Source organism: Sturnira hondurensis, unplaced genomic scaffold, assembly GCF_014824575.4.
Source record: "Sturnira hondurensis isolate 20B ecotype Veracruz unplaced genomic scaffold, ASM1482457v3 Scaffold0017436, whole genome shotgun sequence".
NCBI lineage: Eukaryota > Metazoa > Chordata > Mammalia > Chiroptera > Phyllostomidae > Sturnira > Sturnira hondurensis.
The window spans coordinates 12,833,042-12,850,700 of record NW_028090067.1 but is presented as its reverse complement, the minus strand read 5'-3'; the positions used below and the strand labels follow the sequence as shown (position 1 = coordinate 12,850,700).

General features: G+C 43.9%; 1 protein-coding gene across 5 annotated transcripts in view; it reads left to right on the top strand.

The window, feature by feature from the left end:
* Nucleotides 1-9,825, top strand: part of PRDM4 (PR/SET domain 4) — a 28,533-nt gene extending 18,708 nt beyond the window's left edge. For all 5 annotated transcript variants that reach the window (XM_037067979.1, XM_037067980.1, XM_037067976.1 and 2 more), the window contains 4 exons: nucleotides 571-698; nucleotides 1,354-1,668; nucleotides 2,983-3,151; nucleotides 8,409-9,825. In XM_037067979.1, coding sequence (XP_036923874.1) covers nucleotides 571-698; nucleotides 1,354-1,668; nucleotides 2,983-3,151; nucleotides 8,409-8,721 — 925 coding nt within the window. In that variant the 3' untranslated portion in view covers nucleotides 8,722-9,825. The remainder of the gene's footprint in view (nucleotides 1-570; nucleotides 699-1,353; nucleotides 1,669-2,982; nucleotides 3,152-8,408) is intronic.
* The last annotated feature ends 7,834 nt before the right edge of the window (nucleotides 9,826-17,659 follow it).

The following is a 17,659-nucleotide window of genomic DNA, read 5'->3' as shown; positions in this document are numbered from 1 at the left end:
AGGAATGATACTGTTACCGCTGAATTTTCTGGGGAACGCCTTCTCATTCTGTTAACCATTAGTTGTGATTAATGTTCAGCTATCTACCTCTGTGTCTGTGTCATACTGTTTTTTTATAATTTTTTTATTTTTTGTGTTCATTACATTTATTAGGGTGGCTGTTGTTAATAAAATTATACAGGTTTCAGGTGTACAGTTCCATAATGCATCATCTATATATTGTACTGTCTGTCCATCACTTCAAGTAGTCTCCTCCCATCACCATTTATCTCCCCTGCACCATCTTCCCCAACCCTCCTGTCATATTTTTTTTATAAAGACTTAATTTACTTATTTTTCTTGCTTTCAGTAGCAGATTCTAGTGTTTCTAACTATAAAGGGCTATAAACTGATGTACTGAAGAAAGAATTCTGTTTATATACAGATACCTCTTGGTAGGACATGGAATTAGAAAAATGACACAGAGCAATTATATCTAAGTCTTCATAGAGGATTTTGCTATCAGGATATGATGTGCTTAGTGTATATTTCCAAATTAACATGCTTGATTTATTCAATGTGATAACCTAGGAACCGGGAAGAGCAGAATTTGGTGGCTTATCCCCACGATGGGAAAATTTATTTCTGCACCTCACAAGATATCCCTCCTGAAAATGAACTGCTTTTTTATTACAGCCGGGATTATGCTCAGCAGATTGGTAAGTTCATGTAAGACTTGTTTGTTATGAATCTGGTGTAGTAAAAACACCAAGGGCCAAAAGTAAAGTTTTGGTAATGATTTAAATGTCAGCGGAAACGAATCGTATAACCTTTGTATATATAAAGGCAGGGTATGGATCCCTCTGTTAAAAGTGTTAAAATCTGTGAGGTTCTTCACAAGCTGAATGTTACTGACCAAACAGTACTTTATGAAGTGAACCTTTGTGTTAGGACTTTGATTTGGGGAATTTGAAGTTCCATAGGTTGCCTTTTGAGCCAGTACCATTGTGATTGAAGTTCATAGAGAAGAGCAAAACTCCTTGAATGGATTCAGCTTTCGTGGGCTTTTTCTGTGCACTGTGTCATGATGATGCACGATGTCCAGGGATTTTGTGAGTTTGTGTGTGCTACAGAATCTTAATTTTTTTTGCCTAGGAAATATGCCTTGTAGTTCAGTATTTACTAAGATATTTATTCAGTATTTACTCTGTTGGAGAGGCTGGGATAGAGCACTGAACAGACATTTTATTTTCATAGAGAGTGGGCAAGATGAAAATTTTGGGAGAAGGGAAAAATTGTAAGCAACAATTAATATCAAGAGTGAGTTTTAAAATTTAAGTATCAGGACATATGGAGTGACTTTTGTTTTTAAAGGTGTTCCTGAACACCCAGATGTGCACCTCTGTAACTGTGGCAAGGAATGCAATTCCTATACAGAATTCAAAGCCCACCTGACCAGCCACATCCATAACCATCTTCCTAGCCAGGGCCACAGCAGCAGCCATGGGCCGGGCCACAGCAAAGAGAGGAAGTGGAAGTGCTCCATGTGCCCCCAGGCTTTTATCTCTCCCTCCAAACTTCATGTCCACTTTATGGGCCACATGGGTATGAAGCCCCACAAGTGTGATTTCTGTAGCAAGGCTTTTAGTGATCCCAGCAACCTGCGGACCCACCTCAAGATACATACAGGTAAGTGTACTGGACCATCAAAGTGGGATTTTGCAACAGTGAGAAACTGCAGTGGTTAAGACTTTGCAGTGAGATAGTCTTGCAGGTGGAACTGCGGTAAGAGGTTAGAAACCAGTCCCGCTGGCAGTCAGCGGGACTCTGAGTGTGGTAGACCTTGGTGGGGTAGGTGTGCTTCCTCAGAGGGAATCTCCGCTGAGGAGACTCCACTTGCCAGGTGTCCAGGTGACTGGGAAAGTGCAGTTCATAACCAGGAAGTTGATCCATTTGTTTGAACTTGAGGGAATTCTATGGAAGTGGCCTGAGCCTCCCATTAGAGCTCCACCTACCCAGCCAGAGCCAGGTTTGCTCCCTCGAACGAATGAACGAATGTCGTTCAGTCATTGCTCAGTCAACACCGGCAAAGCTTTGGTTTCGAATTTCCATATTCTAAACTGCATGCAAACCAATCTCTGTGTTTGTGGGCCTTTTTTTCTTGTACATACTGCAGAATAACTGATGAAGTTTTAGTTTTCTTGGCTGGGTTATTTGCTCTCCAAGTCTTTGAAAGTAATATTCTTCTTCATCCTTCTGCATTAAGACTGAGTAGTCAGCCCTGGCTGGTGTAGCTCAGTGGATTGAGCACGGGCCTGAGAACCACATGATCGTGGTTCGATTCCCAGTCAAGGCACATGCCTGGGTTGCAGGCCAGTTCCCAGCAGGGGACTCACACAAAGCAACCATACATTGATATTTCTCTTCTTCTCTCCTTCCCTTCTTCTCTAAAGATAGATAAATATTTTTTAAAAAAAGACTGAGTAGTCACAATAGAGACTATATGGCCTACAAAGCTTAAAATACTGACTAGTCTTTGAGAAAAGGTTTGCCAACCCCTGACTTAGCATAATCTTATTTCCTCATTCTAAGAAGAATTTTATATTTCATCCCTGGTTTATGAAGTCATGTTGTGTGTTTAAAAAAAGAGAGAAAACTATAAATTTAGGTTGTAAAAATATGTTTACCTATAGACTTGCTCCTAGGATTATGTGATTTTTTTTTCAGGTTTTATATCACGTCTACTATAAACATTTTTAAAATACATATATGTCAGCAGTCCTAGAAGGGGATCAGATTTATTCACGTTACTAGCGCTAGCTGTAAAATGTAAATTCAGTGGCTCTGAGTGCTGCCAAGTGGATGGCCCTGGAAAGTGAAGTTCCACCTGCCAGTTGGTTCTGTTTTGTTCCTGCCTCTTCCGCACACTCATGTGTGCCCATTTATCTTGAGAGTGCTAATGGCTGTTTTACTCACAGTGTGACAATTTGGGTTGATGTGCAGGTCAGAAGAACTACAGGTGCACGTTGTGTGACAAGTCTTTCACCCAGAAGGCACACCTGGAGTCGCACATGGTCATCCACACGGGTGAGAAGAATCTCAAGTGTGATTACTGCGACAAGTTGTTTATGCGGAGGCAGGACCTCAAGCAGCACGTGCTCACCCACACACAGTAAGTTACCCTGCAGCTGGAATGCCCCCCCCCCCGGGGCAAGTGCCGGGGTTGGCCTGTCTTCTCTCTCCTGCCTGGGCACCCTCAGATATCTCCCGTGTCCCACATGGCAAAGCACTGGTCAGAAAACTAGGGTTTTGGTTTTATTCTGGAAGGCTCCACTTGTTTGCTCTGTTTTTATTTTTCACTTTTACTCTCTATTTACTTTTATTCATATTTTAAAAACAAAATCTTACTTAATTTAACAAATACTCTAAGTTCCTCCTGGGTGACCAGCATTGTGCTTAGTGGTGGAATATGGAGATGAGAGTCACAGCCCTTGTCTTTAAAGAGCTCAGAGTCCAGGAAAGAAACACAGTGGTACACTCGCCGTGCCGTGTTGCAATCATTGGTAAGCACTGCATTCTGGAAGGCCCTAGAAGACCCGCTTAACTCAGCCTGGGCTGTCCTGGGAAGGGTTCTGGCAGTTTGAGTGTTGAACAAGGTAAATCAGAATTATTGAGGGAGGCGAAGCAGGGTAAGGGATGGGAATGGTGTTCTACACAGAGGGAATGGCACGTTCAGAGACACAGGTGCGGGGGCCTGTGGGGTGCAGGTGGCGCGTCACAGTCTGGGCACAGCGTGCCTGTGAGGGTTGTGGGGACAGGCAGCAGCCACGTTGTGAAGAACCTTTTACCCAGCTAGGAAAGCGAAGCCTTATTCTGCAGATAATGGGGGTCCACTGGAGGACTTTTCCTCCCCATGTACCGGGCACTGCTATGTGTTGAGGTGTGGGTGCGTGCGTGTGTTTTAATTAGGATAAAAAACAGGAAGTGTACTGTTATTTTCGGTTGAAAGATGTTAAGTGTGCTCATGTTGTTGGGAACATTGGAGGGTTTGAAGGAAGAGGGTGTCGTGGTGAGATGTCTGTCTGTAAAGGGTTGCTCCGGCGTCATGGCAGGGCCACTGGAAGAGGAGGTGTCCACAGTTCAGGAGGAGTTCATGGCGTGAACTGCAGTGTCATCAGATGCCTAGCCTGCATTAGCCACAGTGGTTGTAGGGAGGAGAGATTTTGTGGTCTTGAGCCTTTAGCAAGTGTCAGAAGAGGGAGAAAATAGTAACTCATGTTATGGAGGTGCTCTTTAGAAATCTGTCTTTAATGAAAACTTGATATTCTTACTGTTGGGTTTAGATAAATACTTGGCTTTCATATTCACTCCTTTGTCTGATTCCTGATCACACTGCAACCTGAAGCTAAAACATCCAAAGAGTGTCGATCCGCATTTCTAACTCTCCAAATGACCTTTTAAAACATTCTCAGTAGTAGTTTAATTACTAGTGTAAAATCTGAGAAATCCGACATACCATCAAACACAGTTAGGACTGTACCGTACTAGAGCCGAAAGAGCCATCTCTGGAACCACTTAGTCTCGCTTCTCACAGCAGTCAGCTCGAGCTGCCGTAACAAAATACCATAGACTGGCTGGCATAAGCAACAAACTTGTTTTCTTACACTTTGGGAGGCTGGAAATCTGAGTTCAGCGTCAGTGTGGGTGGCTTCTGACGAGGGCCCCTTCCTGGCTTGCAGGTGGTCGGTTGCCTTTTGCTCTGTCCTCACATAGTGGAGAGAGTGAGCTCGCGCTAGTCTCTTCCTCATACAAGGAAACTACTCCCCTCACGGGGGTCCCACCTTCACGGTCTCATCGTAATCTGATTACCTCTCATAGGCCCCATCTCCAAATGCCAAGCGACACTGCAGGTTAGGGCTTCAACACGTGCATTTGGAGGTGGAGGCACAGCATGTAACCCCCAACACTGCTCGTAATCATCAGCTAGGCAATGCGAGAAACAGCCGTTGGTGTCAGGGCCCCACCCGATTTAGTTGGTCAGGGGAAGGACCCTGGCCTCGGGTTGGTGTGTTCGTAAGCTTCCCAAGTAGCGCTGATGCCCAGCCAGTAGCTCTCAATCCTGAGAGCCCCTGAGTTCATCCGAAGGAAGGACTTGTTTCCACGGTATTTTTGGCAACTAGTTGTATTGTTTCCTCTCGAATATCACATCATTCACGTAGTTTAGAGGAAAAGTTTTATTTCAGTCAAGCTTGTATCAGCCTCTGACCATTTATTTCTACATCTGCCCTTTAGAATAATACCAATTTCTATAAATGACATAAATTCAATATTTTTTGCAGTGACAGCCTTTCCTACTTAAAACCACTGTGTCATGGTTCCTTTAAACCTTGTTTTTCCTCAGGCCAAATATTCCTAATTTCTACAACTTTTTCTCTTACCATCTGCTTTTAAATGTGGCGCTCTGACCACAGAATTCCAGATATGTACTATTCAGGATATAATAAAGTCGTTATTTTCTTCTTTGACATTGACTTTCTGTTCTTTCAAGTGACACCAAAATTTGCACTTTTTTCTGTTGCCATTTCACAGCATAATGCCATATAAATTATTTTGTATTTTGTATAACTGTTTTTTCACCATTTGGGTTGGGATCGGCTTTTCAGGTATTGACCAACGAAAACAGTTCTATTAAATGTGGATCTGGACTCTTTTTGTTAGGATGACGAAATACAATAAGCCTCTTTTTTCGTCCACTTCCCATGGAATAGAAAGAGGTTTTGGGACTGTCAGAAGTTTAAACCAGTATAAGTCATTCATCAAAGACACACCCCGTTCACTCGAGATATAGTTGAATGAGGCATTAGACTTCCTATATAGAGAGATCCCTGGAGACATTTTCAGATGTTCGCATTTTTACTTTTAGGTATTTCAAAATGGATGTAGTAGTATTGGGATTCATTCTATTTGTCTGCTTAGAGAATAGCTACAGTCCTGAAGCCAGACGCAGGAGGTCCCTCTCACAGTGCTCCTCCGGGTGCACAGGCGTGTGGCAGACCTGGCTTTGCCCTCCCATGAGGAAGAGGAGCAGAAGTGACACTCCCTAGGTCGTCTCCTCAGTCCCCTGGCTTTGGATTCCATTTGTTTACATTTTTTTTTTTTTTACTAATTTTAGAAGAGGAGGGCAAGAAAGAGAACGTCAATTTGTTGTTCCACTTATTTGTCTTTAGTGGTTGATTCTTGTATGTGCCCCGACTAGGGATTGAACCTACAACCGTGGCAGATCAGGATACTCTAACCAACTGAGCTTTCCAGCCAGGGCCCAGATTTCATCTTTATAACTTATATTTCCAATCTTACATATCTAACCATTGACTCAGCATTTCTGAGGTTTGGATGTCCACTAGGCAGCTCAAACCTGATATGTCCAAAACTCAACTCTTACTATTATCCCTACAAACTTGACTTTCCCCAGTGCTCACCAGCTCAGGACGTGGCACCACATTCATCCCAGTGGCCCAAGCCACCTCCTTGGAGTCCTCTTTAATCCAGTCTCCCATTGAATTCACCTAGTCCAGACCACTGGCCTGTTTTGAACAGACCACTCAGTCATCTCCCAGCTGACCTTTCTGCTTCCGGGCTTCTCTCGCCTCATCCATCCCCAACACACCTGCACAGGTGCACACACACACAGAACCTGTCTTCTGTCCAGGGTGGCCAGAGCACTCCATTTAAAGCAGAAATCAGATTGTGCGCCTCACTGCTGATAGGTCTCAGTGGGCTTCCCGCGTTCCCTTCTGTCTGTTTCACATGTCGGGTTGGAAGGGCTTCACCGTAGCCCAGATGCCCAGATGCCCCTTCCTGATGTGGCGGAGGTACTTGGCTACCTCCCCCAATTCATCTTTTATTCCTTGTCTCCTCACATTCCGCTCTAGCCACACCGGCCCTCTCCTTGCTGCTACTTCAGCTTACTCAATGCTCTTCAGTCTCGGGACTGTGTACTACACACCACTGCCCGGAAACTTCTTTCCCTAGATGATATTTTACTGTCTCAGTCCCTCCCTCCATTCAGGTCTCTGTTCAAATATCATCTCAGAATGGCCTTCCTGGACTAAATTACCTAAAACAGAATTCCATCGCTCTTACCTGGCTTCATTTTTTTCATAGTACGTACTGCTATCTGATACCTAGTATATATTTTTTGTTTGTTTATGGTGTAACTTCTCCACTAGCACATAAGCTCCACGAGAGCAGTGACTTAATTTTCCACAGCCTGTAGCTCCACAGAACCCGCCAGTGCCGTCTCCTGCTGGGAGAAGGTGGTGGAAATGCTAACAGCAGCCAGGCCTCAGAACTTCCCAGCACACCACTCCTTCAGGGATTTTAACCCCCTTTTGTCTGTTTCACGTATTGGGCTTTCATGAAGATATACAATTCAGGTGCTCTAAAAACAAAAGTTAAAAAATTCCTGGCCCGTGTGATCTCTAAGATTCTGTTCCGCTCTCACATGTCTGAGTAAGGGTTACTTAGACCTTGGTGCTGCTGTAGGGGTTACCATCGACACCATAGTGAGATACAGTTAACAGACTGGCCAACTGGCAAACATTTTCAAATTTGAGTCCTCCACCTACTGGTGAGAATGTAGGCAACAGGTACTCTCCAGTGGCTGTTGATGGACCTGTATGTTAATACACTGAAATTGTAAAACGGTTTAGCTCTATCTGGCAGAGTTGAAGATGGGCGTGTGTTTGCTCCGACTCTACTGCTCCTGAGTATGTCTATGCCCTAGAGAAACGCATACGTATGCGAACCAACATGCAAGGGCATAAACGTTGACAGCAGCCTTGCCTGTGGTAATAAAAAACTGGAAACCACCAAAATACCCATCAACAAAGGTAGGTTGTGTGTGTGTAAGGTAGTGAACAGCAGTGGAAGGGAACAAACTGCTGGTACCCACAGCGACTTGAACGAATCGCACAAATGCCATATTGAGTGCAAGAAGCAAAAGACAAAAAAGGCACAGTATGATCCTGTTTACATAGAATTTCAAAACAGGCAAAATCAGCCGGTGCTGTTTAAACTGTACGTATGTTTGTGACTTATCCGTATGGTATTCCTCACAGGAAACGGTGTGATTCTAGACCAGGGGTGTCAAACTCAGTTTCACCGGGGGCCGCATCAGGGTTGCCTTCAAAGGGCCGAATGTGACTTTAGGACCGTGTAAATGTAACTAGTCCTCAACTAGGCGCAAGGAGCTCAGGGCTGCCGCCGGGCGGAGAGAGAGGGCTGGATCTGGCTGGATCGGGCCTTGTGTTTGCCACGTGTGTTCTAGACGGTAACGTTCTGACAAAGGCCTGAGATTATAAAAGGTAAGTGTGTGCCTCAGTCATCATTTTAACCCCAAATCAGAGGTTTTTTCTTGTGTTTTTTAGAGAACGCCAGATCAAGTGTCCCAAGTGTGATAAGCTGTTCTTGAGAACAAATCATTTAAAGAAACATCTTAATTCACACGAAGGAAAACGGGACTATGTGTGTGAAAAATGTACAAAGGCTTATTTAACCAAATACCATCTCACCCGCCACCTGAAAACCTGCAAAGGGCCCACCTCCAGTTCATCAGCACAAGAGGAGGAAGAGGAGGATGACTCAGAGGAGGAAGAGCTAGTGGACTCTGTGGGGACAGAAGACTGTCGAATGAGCGGTGCTGTGTACTCAGCAGATGAGTCTCTCTCAGCACATAAATAAGATGCCAACTGTTTCTGGACAGAAAATGCAAAGGGGAAAACACACATAACACTCATGCACTACAGTGGTTTTTATATAAAATGGTTTCTGGTTTCCTTCCAGCCAATGGCCAAAACAAACTGAGTGGGAATGGAGAAAGCACTTATGGGAATATCCTAATGAAAACACTTTAAACAGGTGGGGAAAAGAGAGCATGTGTCCTATTTTGAGTGATGTGTGGGGAGAAAAGTGTCAACTTTTGAGGTCTATTCTTCATTTACATGGTAATCTGTGTGCACATTTATGCCTGAGTCAAAGCTGCCCTCTGCCCAAACAAAGCAGATTTACTTTGAATCATTCCATTATTCCCTCTTCTTCTAAGTCCTGTGACTTAGTAATGCTCTACAGTTGGCCCCAATTGCTGATTGTGGGTCTCTAGTGTTTTAGTTCATGTGGGCTGTTGTGACTTATATTCATCCCAGAACAGACTGAAATACAGTAGTATAAGCTGCTTTGCAGCTAACAAGTTTAAAGCGCCACCTGCCTTAAATCTCTACTTGGGAATTTAGGGTGAACCTTGCTTCCCAAAGTTTCAGCAGGTGCCTGGAGGGCAGATAAAAAGGCAGCCAGGCAGTGGGCCACAATGGAGAGAAGAGGGGAGATGCCTGGGCCACTGTCCAAGAAACTAGCTTTGACAGAAGCCAGGGTGAGGCACCTGCTTGTTCCTTGGTCTCCAGTCAAGCTTCCAGCCCCTAGACAAAGGGGACCTGGAGGTGGAGAGCCAGATAATGCCTGTCTCCTGACAACAAGCACATGTGGACTCTGCGGGCAAAGCAGTACCTCGGCCCATGGAAGGAATGATTCTTTATATCTAGCTTCACTTCTGGAAAGGATTGAGACACCATCAAAATGTTGTCAACTCAGATGTCAGATGACTCCAGACACAGTGGTGTATTTGCAATGTTAGTCCTACCCAGTTGTCTGTGAAGGACCAACCAGTTAAGTATGGATACCAAAGGATTTGGAAAGTGGAAGGCTTCTTAAGGTCACCACATGGGAGCGATTTCAGGGTCCCAGCTTAGTTCTTGCATCCATCTGGTCTTTCACCCGGTTTCACAGGCACACCCTCCTTTCAGCAAGAAGCATACGTCCTTAAGTTGACGGACAGAAAGAACACACTGTGCTGCACTGAGGCACAGCCTCTGGGCTGGACTAGCAGGACTCTGGTGGGAAGGTTTTGCTGCTAATGTATTTATAGAATGAATGTATTTCATTCAAATCTGTATTCCTCTAGGAAGGATTAAAATAAAAACTTTTTAAAAATACAGGATTCCTCTTGTAATGTCATTTTGGGGAGGAAGGAGAAGAATGTGTCTTGAGGAGAAAATCAGGAACAACTTGAGTTTTTTAGTGTTGGAGGTGGAGCGAGCATTTCCGAAGTACTGTAGCTTTGAGGTCAAACGTGTGTGCATAACAGTGCTTGGATAAGCTGCTTCCTGTGTTTCCAGCTCATCCCCTGCCCTCTCCTTAAGGGAGAGCCTTTGCTCCGCTGCCTTCTTGCAGAACTGTGGCCTGTCTGCAGTTGAGAGAGGAGGTAAGGTGCTGGTAGGTAGAGGTGGCTGCTGTCTCTGGGTCATGAAGCCTCTGGCAGGTCGGGGCAGCTGTGAGGTGACAGGGGCAGCTCCGAGTTTACCCTTTCACTAACGGCATCCTGGTGGCAGGCCAGCCCTGCTCCCAGGTGCTGGAATAGTTTCCTTTCTCCCTCTATCTCACTGGCTCATGCTGGGTTAAATGCTACCCAGACTGATGTTTAAAACAAAACAGAAAGAGGATAATAGTTTTGAGTGAGACTGTAACTTACTGACTTTTCATCACTGTCTCTTCCTTTTTTTTACCTTTTAGACTTAAAAGGTACATTCTAAGTCCTTCTCACAAGATGAATAAATCAGTAACTGGCGTTTTGACAAGATGTCACTCAGCCTTCTCCGGCTATTGCAGGTGGCCTCACCTGCTGCTGCTGTTGGGTGAATGGTCATGTTGAGAAGCAGGACGTGAGTGTGGGCCTTGGAGCCCAGCCGGCTGTTCACCAGTCTGGGCTTTGCTGCACGATGGTTTGTAACCTTGGTCAGGTCAAGTTATGTGACCTCTACGCCTCTGTTTACTGTAAGTGGACAACGGTAGGAGTTCCCATTTCATAACACTATTTAATGTTAACGTATAAAGGAAGGGCTGCCGTGGTACTTGATGTAAACATGTAAACATGAACTAGTAGTCTTCAGTTTTAGGTTGGCATAGTTTCTACCCTAAAAATAATGGCTATAGATGGCCCACGAAGCCCTGGATTTTAGTAGTGCAAGTACAACTGGGCATAATGAGTTTGTAAGGCCAAAGCCTGCAAACTAGTTTGTCCTGTTCTTGTAGGTCAGTGTATGTACCCTTTGTGTTCCCTTCTTTAAAAGGGGTGTTCTTTAGAATTCCAGCCAAGATGGAGGCGTAGTTAGAAACCCTTTGCTTCCACACACAACCAAAAGGAGGATGACCACCCATCTAAAAATAGTAAACAACCAGAAGCACCAGAAAATCAAACTGCATGGAACTCCAACAACTGAGGAGTTGAAACATTCACCAGACTGGTAGGAGGGATGGGGACAGGCAGTGAGGTGGGTGGAGAGGACTCTTGGCCTGGTGGCAGACTGCCCTGAGCAAGGCAGGCCTGGCTGAACCAAGCCAGCTCTAAACTACCACGAGGGATGCCACAGGGGGAGAAATTCCCACTCTTGTGTGACAGAGTTTGTTGGAAAGTGGGGCTAGAGCTGAGCAAGCGAGCCACGTTACTCCCTTTCTGACCCCACCCACACAGCACCACAACACAGCAGAGAGGGTGCCCCACCTGGGTGAATACCTAAGGCCCTGCCCCCTGACAACATACAGGTGTGCAGAGACAACTATGGCCCAAATGAAAGAACAGCAAAGCTCCAGAAAAAGAGCTAAGCGATGAGATATCCAACCTATCTGATCTTGCAGGCAAGAAGGGGCTGGAAAGTATTCCAAGTCATGAAAGGCAAGGACCTACATCCAAGATTATCCAGCAAAACCATCATTTAGAATGGAAGGGCAGATAAAGTGCTTCCCAGATAAGGTCAAGTTAAAGGAGTTCCTCATCACCAAGCCCTTATATGAAATGTTAAAGGGACTTATCTAAGAAACTGAAGAAGATCAAAAACTATGAACAGTAAAATGACAACAAACCAGTATCAACAATTGAACCTAAAAAGCCAAAAAACAGAAACTAAGCAAACTGGAACAAGAACAGAATCAGAGAAATGAATATCACATGGAGGGTTTTCAGTGGGGAGGGCAAGGGGAAGAATGGGGGGAGAAGGTACAGGGAAGAAGAAGCATAAATGGCAGGTACAAAACGGGGAGGTTAAGAATAGTATAGGAAATAGAGAAGCCAAGGAACTTGTATGTACGACCCATGGACATGAACTAGGGGGGAATACTAGAGGGTGGGGCGGTACAGGGTGAAGGGGGGAAAAGGGGTAAAGATTGGAAAAACTAATAGCACAAACAATAAAATACACTTTAAAAAAGAGGGTGTTGTTTCTAACCTTGCATGTGTGCTAGGCGGAGGCCCTCAGTACATCAGACGGCACAGAAGTGAGAGGAACTGTCTGCTTCAGCCTTTTCAGGCTGTCGACTTGTACACACACTTCCCAGTAAACACGTTTAACTGTATGTTCAGCATAAGCTGTCAGCCCCTCATCGAGTGTGACAGCTTCAACAACTTACAGTATCTGATCACCAAGCTACATCGCAGTCACTCAAAAACAACCTATCTGCAGGTATACAAGCGGTTACCACCTGTTACGGGTTGGATGGTGCCCCCCCCCCATATTAAAGTTCTGATGTCCCAGTACCTCAGAATGTGACCATATTTGGAGGTAAGGTCTTTAAAAGTTAAGGTAAAAATGAGTTTCTTAGGGCAGGCTTAATGCAGTATGACTGGTGTCCTTCTAAGAGGAAATTTGGACACAGATAAGCACAGAGGGAAGACCACGTGGAGGCGTGTAGAAGATTGCTATCTACAAGCCAAGGAGAGAGCCCTTGGGAGAACCAACTCTACTGACATTCTGATCTCAGACTTCTGGTCTCCGGAACTGTGAGACAATTTCTATAAGAGGCACACAGTTACGCAGCCAGAAGGGGCAGTCTATGCCGAGCCCACCAAGTTCTGTTGATTCTTTAGTAGTGGCCTGGCTAAAACTGGGATCTCATCATGGCTGCAAGTCTTTAAAGCTCACAGAGAAAATCTCCCATTTAGACAAAGCATATTTATATAGATGGACTAGGGAGCTCATAGGAAGCATGCTGTGGTCTTTGGTCTTTTGTTTTCTGCTCCCCTGTACCTGCACACCCCCCCCCCCTTTTGTGCTGCTACAGGCTTGCTGAGGCACAGGCTGGAGGTGGACTTTGGGACAGGATGAGGATCAAGATCATTATGGCCAGAAGGAGGTTCTCTTAAAACAGACAGGTACCGACTTTGGGAGAGTGTACTTCTTGAATGATCTATCATTGGTCAACAGACAATTTCCTGCCTTTCTTAGCTAACTCACATGGCCTAGGGCACATGTTACTGCAGATATTTGTAATAGCAGTAGTGCGCTTTTGTTTACCATTTGTTTAGTCCTTGTGGGGCATTACGAAAGTAGGTTTCACCCCCATTTTATAGATGCCAAGGTTAAGAAAATTAAAGATTTTCTACCTTTTGTATTTGGTGACTTGCTGCCTCCAGGGTACTTGTTAAAATGAGTATTTCCTCCTCCTGGGTTCTCTTTCACGTTGCTCTACATGCTGCTGTCCTGACACCCGATTTAAGGCACATCACAGTGCATGTTTGTCCTGAGGTTGTGAAATGCATCTTTATAACCAGAAAACATCTTTATGGGCTCTTGTTCCTAATTGGTTAGAGACAACTGGCATTTGTCTATGAAAAAAGAACTATTAAAAAGCGTGAGAGATGACACGTTCTGTTAGAGACTTTTTCAGGTTGCCTGCCCTGGACATACTGTAGCAAAAAGAAAGTGTGCCAGGCTGCTTCGCATCTGAAATTCCCAAAATGCAAATAGTGCCCCATGGCAAGAGAAAAGCAGGATGAAACACTCATTCAGTGGGTATTCTCTTGGGGAAAATAACATGTTAGACTAAGGGGGATGGCATAGGGAGGCACATATATAAAGAAAAACAGTGGCTTGTGATCTGGAAATTCAGTTTCAAGTCCAGAAGCACACACATATAGGGGGAAAGGGTATGTGTAGGATCCTATTCCTTTCTCACAGGTGTGGTCAGGACGAAAGAATCCATTGAAGATGGAAGAAACCTAAGTGTCCTCCTGAAGAAAATGGTGAATCATGACACATCCATACGAATACAATGCCATCAAAAAGGAGGTAATCTCTGTGTTAACACAGAAGTATCTACAAGGCGTCCTGTTAAGTGAAAAAGCTGGTTGTCTGATCATGTCTGTATGTGTTAACATGCTGTGTACAAGGGTAGTCCAGATTGTCAATCCCTTTCTGTGACACAGGCTTGGATGTTCCAAGTGGGATGCGGTTTTGGACCTGATGGCTGTGGTCAGTGCTCTCTGAGTTGGCAGGTGGCTTCCCGACTGTAGGAACAGCAGCTCTATCTTGCAAGCTCATGTCTGTGGCGTAGGATGGGAGTCATTCCTAGAATTCAGCCTAGACGTCATTTTAAGCCATTTTTAGTGATTTATGGGTTGTCTATACTGCTTTATGAATTCCTTTTGCTTAAACTAGCTTGTGGGGATTCTGATGTCTGACCAAGTTATCTTGATGAGTTACCTGGCCTGGCTAGGTTTTAAGGAAGCGAGGATCTAGCTACTGTTAGAGAACAGGACAAGAATGTACCTGGCACCCACTGCTGGAACATGAGTTAGATCACCTGTGATCACTTGCAATGAAATGTACTCATACCAATCAATTCAGCTTGACCTAAACTGTTTCTTCTGCCCTGGTGTAGTGCCCTCAGAATCTTTTGGCACGTATTACCCAAGAGTTAGGAAATCCTCACAATTCTGTTCATTTGTAAGCCTTATTTTCTACAGTTTGACTTTGGAATTAGAGAGAATTTGGGGGCTTAGTCATAGATGAGAGGCAGTAGGAGGTGGGAAGAGTGGAAAATGAAGAGAATGGAATTTTATAAGGGGTGGTCATGACAGGGGATTCAAGAATCATTCTCATTAGGTAGTGGGGGAGGAGCTCCTTCTGTTGAAGAGGGAAATCTCTGGGGTTTGGGGTACTTGGAATCTTCTCATTTGCCTCCATTCCCCTTTTCAAGGGTTTGCACTCTTTCTCCCTACATATTTCATAAGTAAGCACTCTGTCAGTGCTGTGAATTCTACCTGTGTTGCAAATCAGTAACCTGCAGGATCAGACTCTCCACCTGGTTATCACCGTGACCAGCTTTACAGCTGCACAGGGGAAGAAATTATTTTAGGGTAGTCACGACGACTCCCTGGTTCTGACCTAGTTTGTGCCTGTTAGTATGTTTGCTTCTGTTTCTGCTTTTGATGCCGAATCCAAAGCAATCATTGCTAAGGCCAATTCAAGAAGCTTAGCACCTGTCCCCCTGATCCCCTCAGGAGTCTCGATTTCTGGTTTTATGGTGAAGTCTTTAATCCACTTCAAGTCAGTTTTTTGTATATTGTGTAAGGTAGTGGCCCAGTTTCCCCTGACACTGTTATTGAAGAAACTGTCCTTTCCCCATTGTATATTCTTGATTCTTTTGTTGTAAATTGACATGTGTGGAATTACATCTAGCCTTTATTCCACTGATCTATGTCTATTTCTATGCCAGTACCATACTGTTTTGATAACTATAGATTTGTACTATAGTTTGAAATCAGGCAGAGTCATGCCTCTAGCTTTGTTCTTAAGACTACTTTGGTTATTTAGGGTCTCTTGTGGTTCCTCATGAATGTTAGGATTGCTGTTTTTTTTTTTTTTTGATAGGGACTGCATTGAATTTGTAGATTGCTTTAGGTAGTATGGGCATTTTAACATTAACTCCAATCCACGAGCAGGTAATATCTTTCTATTGTCTTCATTTTATCAGCGTCTTCAAGTTTTCAGTGTTTAGGTCTCTCACCTCGTTGGTCAACTTTATTCCTAGGTATTTTATTTGGTACAATCGTAAATGGGATTGCTTTCATAATTTCTTTCTGGTAATTATTATTATATAGAAACACAAGAGATTTCTCTGACTTTGTATCCTGCACCTACTGAATTTTAGTTCCAAGTGTTCAGTGGCATCTTTAGGGTTTTCTATGTATGTCATCTGCAGTTAACAGTTTTACTTCTTCCTTCCTGCTTTGAATGCTTCTTTCCCCTAACTGGGGCTTCCAATACTGTGTTGAATAAAAACTCCCAAGAGTGGGATCTTATGACCTTAGAGAAAAAAATTAAGCTTTTCTCCATTAAGTATGGTTAGGTTTATAGTTGTTTGTATAGAAATACACTAATAAACAGCAGTAATAAACTTTCACATACATACAACGGTAAACCTTTTGCCCACCCTGTATGTGGACTTTATGTTGCTGTATGTTCCCTCTATAATACCCACTTTGTTGCGTTTTATCATAAGTGGATGTTGGATTTAGCCAATTTTTTCTGCATCTTTTGAGACGGTCCTATGGTTTGTTCCCTTTATTTGATATTTGTATCACATTGATTTGCAGGTGTCGAACCACACTTGCATCTGTGGAGTAAATCTTGTTCATGGTTTATGATCTCTTTAACATATTGTTGAGTTTGGTTTGCTAGTATTTCATTGAGGATTTACACATTTACGTTCATCGGAAATACTGGCCAGTAATTTTCTTTGCTCACGGTGACCTTGTCTGATTTGGGTGTACTTTGGAATAGTACTGCTGGGCCTCATAAAATGAGTTTGGAAGTATTTCCACTTTATTTTCTTTGGAAGAGTTTGAGGAGGCTTGGAATTAGCTATGTAGATGTTTGGCAGAATTCACCATGAGGTCATATGATCCTGGGCTTTTGTTGGAGGGTGGTGGCGGTTTTTAAAAGTATTTGATTTTTAGAGAGGAAAAAGGAAGGAGAGAGGGAGAGAAGCATCAATGTGTGAAGAGAAACATCTATTTGCTGCCTCTTGCACACCAACTGGGCACCTGGCCCACAACCCAGGCATGTGCCCTGACTGGGAGTCAAAACCAGCTACCTTTTAGTCCACACAATCCACGGAGCCATGCCAGCCAGGGTAAGAGGTTGTTGATGCCTGATTCAATCTCACTAGTAATCACTCAATTCAGATTTTCCTATTTTAATCACTTCTGTGGTGTAAGGTGTAAAAAGTTTCTACTTTTTGACTTTTGAGTCCTGGGTAAAGATTTGTCAATTTTACCTTTTAAAAAACACAGCTCTTCGTTTCACTGATCTTTTCGGTATTTTTCCACTGGGATCTCCAATTTCCTTTCTTCTACTTTGGGCTTCATTCGTTCTTTTCTTGTTCTTTGAGGTATAACAGGAGGATGAGATACTGGTTTTTGATGTAGTTACTGCTCTTGCTGCATCCAGGAAATTTTGGGTGTGTTTCATTTTCATTTCTGAAGGTATTTTCTCTTTTGATTTCTTCCCTGACCAGTTGGTTGTTCAGTACATGTTGTTTAGTCTCCATATATTTGTAAATTCTCCAGTTTTCTTCTTGGAAATGATTTCTAGTTTCATACTGTTACGGTTGGAAAATGTTTGATATGCTTTCAATCTTAAGACTGACAGCCATCAGAGGGGAAGGGGTGGGTGGCTGAGTGAAAAAGGTGAAGGGATTAAGCAAAACCCACCCCCCAGATCTCATAGATGCAGACAACAGTATGGTGAGTACCGGAGGGAAAGGGAGGCAGGGGGAGGTACAGGAGGGTAAA